At 43.3% G+C, this 11,735-nt stretch overlaps 1 protein-coding gene across 6 annotated transcripts in view; it reads right to left on the bottom strand.

The window, feature by feature from the left end:
• Positions 1-2,923: 2,923 nt before the first annotated feature.
• LOC121548521 (high mobility group nucleosome-binding domain-containing protein 3) overlaps positions 2,924-11,735 on the bottom strand; it is a 19,410-nt gene continuing 10,598 nt past the window's right edge. For 4 of the 6 annotated variants that reach the window (XM_041859983.1, XM_041859985.1, XM_041859984.1 and 1 more), the window contains 4 exons: positions 10,337-10,390; positions 9,933-10,040; positions 9,696-9,795; positions 2,924-3,683 (listed from right to left, as the gene is read on the bottom strand). In XM_041859983.1, the coding sequence (XP_041715917.1) occupies positions 3,676-3,683; positions 9,696-9,795; positions 9,933-10,040; positions 10,337-10,390 (270 nt within the window). In that variant the 3' untranslated portion in view covers positions 2,924-3,675. The remainder of the gene's footprint in view (positions 3,684-9,695; positions 9,796-9,932; positions 10,041-10,336; positions 10,391-11,735) is intronic. The other 2 variants (XM_041859986.2, XM_041859982.2) reach the window with 1 other exon arrangement.

The raw sequence follows: 11,735 nt of genomic DNA, 5'->3' as shown, positions 1-11,735 counted from the left end.
CTCTGGTATAGAGGTCCTGGATGGCAGGGAGCTCTGGTATAGAGGTCCTGGATGGCAGGGAGCTCTGGTATAGAGGTCCTGGATGGCAGGGAGCTCTGGTATAGAGGTCCTGGATGGCAGGGAGCTCTGGTATAGAGGTCCTGGATGGCAGGGAGCTCTGATATAGAGGTCCTGGATGGCAGGGAGCTCTGGTATAGAGGTCCTGGATGGCAGGGAGCTCTGGTATAGAGGTCCTGGATGGCAGGGAGCTCTGATATAGAGGTCCTGGATGGCAGGGAGCTCGGCCTCAGTGATGTACAGTGCCGTACGCACTACCCTTTGTAGCGCCATGCGATCGAGGGCGGTGCTGTTGTCATACCAGGCGGTGATGCAGCCAGTCAAGATGCTCTCAACGGTGCAGCTGTAGAACTTTTTGAGGATTTGAGGGCCCATGCCAAATCTTTTCAACTTCCTGAGGGGGGAGAGGCGCTGTCGTGTCTTCCTCTTGACTGTGTGCGTGTGTGTTTGGACCATTTTAAGTCCTTAGTGATTTGGACACAGAGGAACTTGAAGCTCTCGACCCGCTCCACTGTGTGCAGGACCATATGGAATGTTGGATCTATGCTTGGAACACCAGATTGAATTCTATTAGAGTTCTGAACCTTTCTCAGTGCTCTATACGTAACGATGGTAACACTATTAGTCAGCCATATTTAGTTAACCTCCCACACCAGTGATCTGATGGGCTTTGTGTGCTTTAGAAGGTCTGATTCTATTGGGAAATACTTCCACATCCACAGCCTATCGTTGGCCCCAGGCTCTGAGTAACACCTGGGCTGGCCAATGAGGGCCTCTCTAGCCTCCGCTGTCCCGCCTCTCTGGCAAATGCTGACCTTTCACTTCCTGACACAGCAGTTGTATTTAACACAGCAACGTGCCCCCCGCGACCTCACTCACACACATTCATAGAAACAGGCACACCCACCAGTGGCGGTCAGTGCTGTTTATGATGCTAGCTAACATAGCATCCCTCTGTTTGAGCCGGTTGTTTTGAGTAGGCTAAACTAGCTAGCATCATTCGCTAGCTAAGTGAAACTGAAAGTATTTTTTTTTACGACATCTCTCTCTCTCTCTTGCTTCTCCTTCATTAATTTGTATAAAACTGATCAACTATTGTCTTTCTCATTCTTTGAGTCAACTACTCACCACATTTTATGCACTGCAATGCTAGCTAGCTGTAGCTTATGCTTTCAGTACTAGATTCATTCTCTGATCCTTTGATTGGGTGGACAACATGTCAGTGTCACGGTTTCAGCCGAGGCTGCTCCTCCTCCTGGTTCGGGCAGGCTTTGGCGGTCGTCGTCCCCGGAGTACTAGCTGCCACCGATCTATGTTTCATGTTCGTTTGGTTTGGTCTTGATGTTGTACACCTGTGTCTAGTTAGTCCTCGTTAGTGTTCTATTTAAGTCTCGTTGTGTGTGTCTGTGTTTGTGTGTGATTGCGCTTCTGTTACGTGTTGGAGCTACTATTTCCCTCCAGTGTTTTGGAGTGGTACTTTGCACATGTTTTGTGCGCCGTTTATTTTGTCGCCTGTGTGCGCCGTTATTTCGCCTTCGGGCTTATTGTGCTTTTGTTTTGTGTGTATATTGCACTAAAGCCTTTGGACTGAGCCTCTGCGTCCTGCGCCTGATTCATACACCACACCCACCTTCAGCACCATATGACAGTCAGTTCATGCTGCAAGAGCTCTGATAGGTTGGAGCACGTCCTCCGGAAGTTAGCATAATTACTGTATAAGTCTATGGAAGGGGGTGAGAATCAAGAGCCTCCTAGGTTTTGTATTGAAGTCAATGTACCCAGAGGAGGACAGAAGCTAGCTGTTCTCTGGCTACACCATGGTGCTACCCTACAGAGTGCTGTTGAGGATACTGTAGACCTTCATTGCAAAACAGCGTGTTTTAATCAATTTTTTGGTGACATGTGAATATATATTTTAGTTTTATCTAAAAAGGATAACTTTAATGTTTTACCATTTTTATTTGTATGAAATTCAGTGAGGAGGATGGTCCTCCCCTTCCTCCTCTGAGGAGCCTCCACTGACACACACATGCCTGAGCTTTCAGCACCAAAGCAGTACACAATTGATGATGTTGTACTGTAGAATGAGGTGATGATGTTGTACTCTAGAATCAGGTGATGATGTTGTACTGTAGAATCAGGTGAGGATGTTGTACTCTAGAATCAGGTGATGTTGTACTGTAGAATCAGGTGATGTTGTACTGTAGAATCAGGTGATGTTGTACTGTAGAATCAGGTGATGTACTGTAGAATCAGGTGATGACGTTGTACTGTAGAATCAGGTGATGTTGTACTGTATGTGTAGAATCAAATCAAATCTTATTTGTCACATGCGCCGAATACAACAGGTGTAGACCGTACCGTGAAATGCTTACTTACAAGCCCTTAACCAACAATGCAGTTTTAAGAAAATATACTAAATAAACTAAAGTTTTAAAAAAGTAACACAATAAAATAACAATAATGAGGCTATATACTGGGGTACCGAGTCAATGTGCGGGGGAACAGGTTAGTCGAGGTAATTTGTAGATGTAGGTAGGGGTAAAGTGACTATGCATAGATAATAAACAGTGAGTAGCAGCAGTGTAAAAACGAGGGGGGGTCAATGTAAATAGTCCGGGTGGCCATTTGATTAATTGTTCAGCAGTCTTATGGCTTGGGGGGTAGAAGCTGTTAAGGAGCCTTTTGGACCTAGACTGGATGGCAGGAAGCTTGTCCCCAGTGATGTACTGGGCCATACGCACTACCCTCTGGATCAGCTGCTGGGGTAGAACAAACAGGTGTAACACTAGTAACACCAGTGTCAGTAGATACACTAGGAAGTAAAATACAAGAGAGAGACAAAACACACGGTACTCACAAGACGTCAACGTTCTGTTTTTATTTCAAAATAATGTTTTCCCCCAGGCAGGGTGGAACCCAGAGAGGTTCTGGAAGCCACAGAGTTCTAGAACGGAAACACAGCTTGTTATTGCTCTGCCAGACAACCAGGGGTTAAAACACACACACACACTAAAACAGCAGAGTTTCAAACACAGCAGTGACGATTCTCAACACTTTTTCAAAATCTGCTTAAAAAGCCGCAAATATTCTCCATGGCAACGCCTCAGGTCAGGGTCAAAGGTGACCTGTGATGTCATAGGAGCCAAGTTTGACCCCTGGGTCTCTGATGTTCTAGGGAGATCAACTTAAATTTACAGTGATGTCATCAAAAAGCGCCATCACAGTAGAGAGGATATGACATCATCATTTAGAAAGGATGTGAGAGGCATTATCATGGTGACCCCGTGAGGCTCCTTCCACTCTGTCTTTCAAGAAAAGGAAGGGGGGAAAGAGAGGGAAAGAGAGGGAAAGAGCAGGAAGGAGAGGGGTAAAACAACAAAATGGAAGAGAGGGAAGAAAGGATTGGAAAAGAGAGAGAGAGAGGAGGTGTCAACGTGGGGTGTTGGTTTATCTTCGCTAATATCACAGGACCCATAAAAAGCAAGATTTTACAAAATCCTTGTAAAAATGATCCTTTCTTCATTTCCATGGTACCGGTTTGGGAGAAGTAAGAGAAAGACACCCCCCCCCCAATTTCCTCATTCCTTCTCCTCGTCAGACCCCGCCCCCACAGCCTCAGTCTCCTGCAGACAGACACAAACACACAGAATGAGGAATTGGAATACCAGATTAGACATTAACCTTCTTATGATGGGATAAAGGTCAGCCATGTTGGTCAGGGAGTTGGTCAACCATGGTTTGCCATTGCTGTGATAAGATGAAGAATGTATCTGCACTGTTTGTTAGCTAGCTAGCCAGACAGTTTTAGAGGAATTACTCAATTTTTTTTAAATTAACTGCCAATATGCCAACACTCCATTCAAACCCATTCAAACCCATTCAAATGCAGTCAATCCACAGCTGAAATCAGTTGATGACAGGATTTAGACAAGTTGTAAATGCATCAGGTGCTGATATTGTATCATATAACAGACCTCACTGAGACATGTACAGGTACGGTCTATTTACATTTATACAACGGGTGGTTCTAATCCTGAATGCTGATTGGTTCAAACCGCATTCCAGCCGGTGTCTATTCCACAAGTTACCACCGGCTAAATCTATGATGTTAAAATGCCTATTTACTCTGTTCCATCTGACTGCGCAATCCACTGCAGGCAGCGTTTCTCAGCTGGCATCATTTTATGGATATACAGTGAGGGAAAAAAGTATTTGATCCCCTGCTGATTTTGTACGTTTGCCCACTGACAAAGAAATGATCAGTCTATAATTTTAATGGTAGGTTTATTTGAACAGTGAGAGACAGAATAACAACAAAAAAATCCAGAAAAACGCATGTAGAAAATGTTATAAATTGATTTGCATTTTAATGAGGGAAATAAGTATTTGACCCCCTCTCAATCAGAAAGATTTCCGGCTCCCAGGTGTCTTTTATACAGGTAACGAGCTGAGATTAGGAACACACTCTTAAAGGGAGTGCTCCTAATTTCAGTTTGTTACCTGTATAAAAGACACCTGTCCACAGAAGCAATCAATCAATCAGATTCCAAACTCTCCACCATGGCCAACACCAAAGAGCTCTCCAAGGATGTCAGGGACAAGATTGTAGACCTACACAAGGCTGGAATGGGCTACAAGACCATCGCCAAGCAGCTTGGTGATAAGGTGACAACAGTTGGTGCGATTATTCGCAAATGGAAGAAACACAAAATAACTGTCAATCTCCCTCGGCCTGGGGCTCCATGCAAGATCTCACCTCGTGGAGTTGCAATGATCATGAGAACGGTGAGGAATCAGCCCAGAACTACACGGGAGGATCTTGTCAATGATCTCAAGGCAGCTGGGACCATAGTCACCAAGAAAACAATTGGTAACACACTACGCCGTGAAGGACTGAAATCCTGCAGCGCCCGCAAGGTCCCCCTGCTCAAGAAAGCACATATACAGGCCCGTCTGAAGTTTGCCAATGAACATCTGAATGATTCAGAGGAGAACTGGTTGAAAGTGTTGTGGTCAGATGAGACCAAAATCGAGCTCTTTGGCATCAACTCAACTCGCCGTGTTTGGAGGAGGAGGAATGCTGCCTATGACCCAAGAACACCATCCCCACCGTCAAACATGGAGGTGGAAACATTATGCTTTGGGGGTGTTTTTCTGCTAAGGGGACAGGACAACTTCACCGCATCAAAGGGACGATGGACGGGGCCATGTACCATCAAATCTTGGGTGAGAACCTCCTTCCCTCAGCCAGGGCATTGAAAATGGGTCGTGAATGGGTATTCCAGCATGACAATGACCCAAAACACATGTCCAAAGCAACAAAGGAGTGGCTCAAGAAGAAGCACATTAAGGTCCTGGAGTGGCCTAGCCAGTCTCCAGACTTTAATCCCATAGAAAATCTGTGGAGGGAGCTGAAGGTTCGAGTTGCCAAACATCAGCCTCAAAACCTTAATGACTTGGAGAAGATCTGCAAAGAGGAGTGGGACAAAATCCCTCCTGAGATGTATGCAAACCTGGTGGCCAACTACAAGAAACATCTGACCTCTGTGATTGCCAACAAGGGTTTTGCCACCAAGTACTAAGTCATGTTTTGCAGAGGGGTCAAATACTTATTTCCCTCATTAAAATGCAAATCAATTTATAACATTTTTGACATGCGTTTTTCTGGATTTTGTTGTTGTTATTCTGTCTCTCACTGTTCAAATAAACCTCCCATTAAAATTATAGACTGATCATGTCTTTGTCAGTGGGCAAACGTACAAAATCAGCAGGGGATCAAATACTTTTTTCCCTCACTGTATAAAAAGAAATGTCAATTGAAAAAAGGTAAAACGAAACAAAGTGCAGCTAGTTTGCAGTTTTTCCAGCTTTAGTTTGAAGTGATTGTGTCAGCTGTGTTGTTGGCTAGCTCCTCTGAACAACAGTGCCCTGACAAGAGAGCACATTTTCTATGCCAGGTGAAATCGCGCCTCATTAGCTCATTGTTATGGATGTATCCAAATAAATGTCACTAGAAAACAGCTTAAACAAATGAAAGGAGCTGATCGTGGACTTCAGGAAACAGCAGAGAGTACCCCCCTATCCACATCGACGGGACCGCAGTGGAGAAGGTGGAAAGCTTCAAGTTCCTCGGCGTACACATCACTGACAATCTGAAATGGTCCACCCACGCAGACAGTGTGGTGAAGAAGGTGCAACAGAGCCTCTTCAACCTCAGGAGGCTGAAGAAATTTGTCTTGGCCCCTAAGACCCTCACAAACTTTTATAGATGCAAAATTGAGAGCATCCTGTAGGGCTGTATCACCGCCTGGTAAGGCAACTGCACCGCCCGCAACCAGAGGGTGGTGCGGTCTGCCCAACGCATCACCGGGGGCACACTGCCTGCCCTCCAGGACACCTACAGCAACCGATGTCACAGGAAGGCCAAAAATATAATCAAGGACATCAACCACCCGAGCCACTGCCTGTTCACCCCGCTATCATCCAGAAGGCGAGGTCAGTACAGGTGCATCAAAGCTGGGACCGAGAGAATGAAAAACAGCTTCTATCTCAAGGCCATCAGACTGTTAAATAGCCATCACTAGCACATTAGAGGCTGCTGCTGCCTATTGAAATCACTGGCCACTTTAAGAAATGGAACACTAGTCACTTTAATAATGTTTCCATATCTTGCACTACTCATCTCATATGTATATACTGCATTCTATTCTATAATATTCTACTGTATCTTAGTCCATGCCGCTCTGTCATTGCTTGTCCATATATGTATATATTCTTAAATCCCATCCCATACTAGTTGTGTGTGTATTGGGTATATGTTGTGAAATTGTTAGATATTACTTGTTAGATATTATTGCACTGTCGGAGCTAGAAGCACAAGCATTTCGCTACACCCGCTATAACATCTGCTAAACACGTGTATGTGACTAATAACATTTTATTTTATTTGAAAATAACGTTTTTAATGATTATTTATTTGAATATGTTGGTAACCCGTTGTATAAAAGTGATAATGCCCTCGAAGCCGGTGTTTGGAGGAGATATTGGCTCTACTTCGTCTCGGGCCTAACAACACCATGCCAATATATCCTCCAAACACCGGCTTCGAGGGCATTATCAGTTAAATATTTTAGAGGATATTTATACAGAAAATGGATAGAAAACCTGTATAACCTGTATTTATAATTATATGACAATATTTTAGGTTGACAATTCTATTACACAATTAAGCAATAAGGGGGAGTGGTATATGGCCAATATACCACGGCTAAGGGCTGTTCTTTTCACAACGCAATGCGGAGTGCCTGGACACAATCCTTAGCCGTGGTATATTGGCCATATGCCACAAACCCCCGAGGTGCCTTGTTGCTATTATAAACTGGTTACCAACGTAATTAGAGCAGTAAAAATATATGTTTTGTCATACCGTGGTATACGGTTGTCAGCCAATCAGCATTCAGGGCTCGAACCACCCAGTTTATAATTTCTGATATATCACGCCTTACTTTTATTAAGTAAAATCAGGATTCTGCCTCTACTGCCATTCATTCCAATTAGACTGGTTTGGATTTCTCCCTGACCAATATGGCTGACATAGACCCTATCATACTACTATGGCTGACCCTGTAAAACAACACATTACACTGCACCTATCATACTACTATGGCTGACCCTGTAAAACAACACATTACACTACACCTATCATACTACTATGGCTGACCCTGTAAAACAACACATTACACTGGACCTATCATACTACTATGGCTGACCCTGTAAAACAACACATTACACTGGACCTATCATACTACTATGGCTGACCCTGTAAAACAACACATTACACTGGACCTATCATACTACTATGGCAGTGGTTACAGTGGGGAAAAAAAGCATTTAGTCAGCCACCAATTGTGCAAGTTCTCCCACTTAAAAAGATGAGAGAGGCCTGTCATTTTCATCATAGGTACACGTCAACTATGACAGACAGATTGAGAGAAAAAAATTCCAGAAAATCACATTGTAGGATTTTTTATGAATTTATTTGCAAATTATGGTGGAAAATAAGTATTTGGTCACCTACAAACAAGCAAGATTTCTGGCTCTCACAGACCTGTAACTTCTTCTTTAAGAGGCTCCTCTGTCCTCCACTCGTTACCTGTATTAATGGCACCTGTTTGAACTTGTTATCAGTATAAAAAGACACCTGTCCACAACCTCAAACAGTCACACTCCAAACTCCACTATGGCCAAGACCAAAGAGCTGTCAAAGGACACCAGAAACAAAATTGTAGACCTGCACCAGGCTGGGAAGACTGAATCTGCAATAGGTAAGCAGCTTGGTTTGAAGAAATCAACTGTGAGAGCAATTATTAGGAAATGGAAGACAAACAAGACCACTGATAATCTCCCTCGATCTGGGGCTCCACGCAAGATCTCACCCTGTGGGGTCAAAATGATCACAAGAACGGTGAGCAAAAATCCCAGAACCACACAGGGGGACCTAGTGAATGACCTGCAGAGAGCTGGGACCAAAGTAACAAAGCCTACCATCAGTAACACACTACGCCGCCAGGGACTCAAATCCTGCAGTGCCAGACGTGTCCCCCTGCTTAAGCCAGTACATGTCCAGGCCCGTCTGAAGTTTGCTAGAGTGCATTTGGATGATCCAGAAGAGGATTGGGAGAATGTCATATGGTCAGATGAAACCAAAATAGAACTTTTTGGTAAAAACTCAACTCGTCGTGTTTGGAGGACAAAGAATGCTGAGTTGCATCCAAAGAACACCATACCTACTGTGAAGCATGGGGGTGGAAACATCATGCTTTGGGGCTGTTTTTCTGCAAAGGGACCAGGACGACTGATCCGTGTAAAGGAAAGAATGAATGGGGCCATGTATCGTGAGATTTTGAGTGAAAACCTCCTTCCATCAGCAAGGGCATTGAAGATGAAACGTGGCTGGGTCTTTCAGCATGACAATGATCCCAAACACACCGCCCGGGCAACGAAGGAGTGGCTTCGTAAGAAGCATTTCAAGGTCCTGGAGTGGCCTAGCCAGTCTCCAGATCTCAACCCCATAGAAAATCTTTGGAGGGAGTTGAAAGTCCGTGTTGCCCAGCGACATCCCCAAAACATCACTGCTCTAGAGGAGATCTGCATGGAGGAATGGGCCAAAATACCAGCAACAGTGTGTGAAAACCTTGTGAAGACTTACAGAAATCGTTTGACCTGTGTCATTGCCAACAAAGGGTATATAACAAAGTATTGAGAAACTTTTGTTATTGACCAAATACTTATTTTCCACCATAATTTGCAAATAAATTCATAAAAAATCCTACAATGTGATTGTCTTGATTTTTTTTCTCTCATTTTGTCTGTCATAGTTGACGTGTACCTATGATGAAAATTACAGGCCTCTCTCATCTTTTTAAGTGGGAGAACTTGCACAATTGGTGACTGACTAAATACTTTTTTTCCCCACTGTATATCACAGAGTCCCTAATGGCACTACACTGTACACCACTATAAACCCCATAGGGCTCTGGTCTAAAGTAATGCACTCTGTAGGGAATAGAGTGCCAGTTGGGATACAGCCTAACAACTCTGGTTCAAATCCACAGCACGCTGTCTGTCTGTCGTACCGTTGACTCGGACCGTCTCACTCTGTCCTCTGACAGACATGGAGCCGGGAGCAAGACTTCTGTGGTAGGTCATACGGACACTGGAGCGAGACACACAGATCTGAGAGACAGAGGGACAACATTGAAGGAAGACATGTTAGATGATTATAATCCCACCACCATCCCCCTAAACCTTCTCTCCTCTCCTTCTCTCCTCTCCTTCTCTCCATCCTCTGATGGAGGTGTGGCCTAGCATACCTCCTCCGTCATGGTCTGTCCTTTATGGGAGGGGCCATCCTCCCTCTTCACCTTAGCTCCGCCTTTCTTTCCCTTCATGGCCTTGTCGTACACCTTGTCCACCGGCTTCTAGGCAGAGAGAGCCAATCAGAACACGTCATAGAAACAGAGACGACCAAACCCAACACAGAACAGAAACAGCAAGCCAATGAGAACACAGAACAGAAACATCAAGCCAATTAGAGACTACCAATCCCAACAGAGGACAGAGTCAACCAATAAAAACATAGGACTGAGAATGGCTCTGAGAACATTCAAATGGACAAAAACTTTATGAGACTTTAAATCAAACACAACATGTATTTGTGGATACGTGCTTTAACACCTGGACAGTGTGTGTGTGCGTGTGTGCTTGATGGCATTACCTTGGCGATAGCCTTCATAGGTTTGACCGCATCAGGTTTGGGAGGAGCTGGTTTCTGCAGAGAGAGAGCCATTAGCTTTAGCATTAGCCTAGCTCAAAGAGTGGGGAAACGCTATATAATTAGCTTAGCTTAGCTTAGCCTAGCATAGAGAGTGGGAAACACCATAAAATTAGCTTAGTTTAGAATGGGGCATTTCTATAGAATTAGCTTAGCTGAGTGAATTGGACATTTCAATGGAATTAGCTTAACTGAGTGAATGGGGCATTTCTATAGAGTTAGCTTAGCAAAGACAATGGGAAAATACCATAGAAATAGCTTAGCATAGGAATCTATGTATAACCTGAACAGTAAGTGTATTGTAGGCTATAGGTGAGGCCATGCAATACCCACTAGTAGAGGTCAACACCTCAGATGAAGGTCTGCGTACAGACAGCTTAATCAATGCTAACTTAACAGGATATTTAACTTAACAGGATATTTAACATATTTACCTTAACAGTATATTTAACATATTTACCTTAACAGTATATTTAACATATTTACCTTAACAGTATATTTAACATATTTACCTTAACAGTATATTTAACATATTTAACTGAACAGTATATTTAACATATCTTTAAATCATCATTGTGTAAACAGGGAAGGCTACCATTGGATCCTTTCTTTATTAACATAACTAAAATAGGTGTAAGCCGTGAGAACCTGTTGGTTAATAATCTATGTAATAATGTAATAACATAATCAGTTATAACAGTAATATTGTAATAAGGTAATGTAATAACATTATTATAACATGATTACTGTAATAATAATTTATAGGCATATAAACATATAAATATTTTTTTTAATACTCTTTTACAAGGGCTAAAGCTTACAACAAACTGAAGTGTTAGCAAGAACGTGTTTGTGTCCCAAATTACACCCTAATCTTTATGGGGCCTGGTCTAAAATAGTGCACTACAAAGGGAATAGGGTGCCATTTGAGATTCAGTCCATGTGTGCCATGCCTGAGGACAGTGAAATCACATGACAGACAGCTGATGAACAGAACATATAGATATCAGGTCCGGTAAACGAAATGAGGACAAATGAGAAAAAGCAAGCGCAGGACCAGACGGAACCTGCAGGGACCTTTTCTCACCACCACCACCTTTAGAACACTGTTTAGAGTGCTGTCATGATACCCGGATGAAGACAGCTTGCTGTCCAGACCTTGGTGAATAAATGATTGCATGGGGCTTTTCCATATTCTGTTAGAATGCGCCATCTGAATAGTTTGAATAGAACAGTCCTTTAGAACGCTCCTTTATAACCCAGTCTGAATAGAACACTCATTTAGAACGCTCTTTTAGAACACTAATTTAGAATGCTCATTTAGAACGCTCATTTAAAATGC

This window comes from Coregonus clupeaformis, chromosome 33, assembly GCF_020615455.1.
Source record: "Coregonus clupeaformis isolate EN_2021a chromosome 33, ASM2061545v1, whole genome shotgun sequence".
Taxonomy (NCBI): domain Eukaryota; kingdom Metazoa; phylum Chordata; class Actinopteri; order Salmoniformes; family Salmonidae; genus Coregonus; species Coregonus clupeaformis.
Note: the sequence above shows the minus strand (reverse complement) of the source record. Positions and strands in the feature narration are given on the sequence as shown.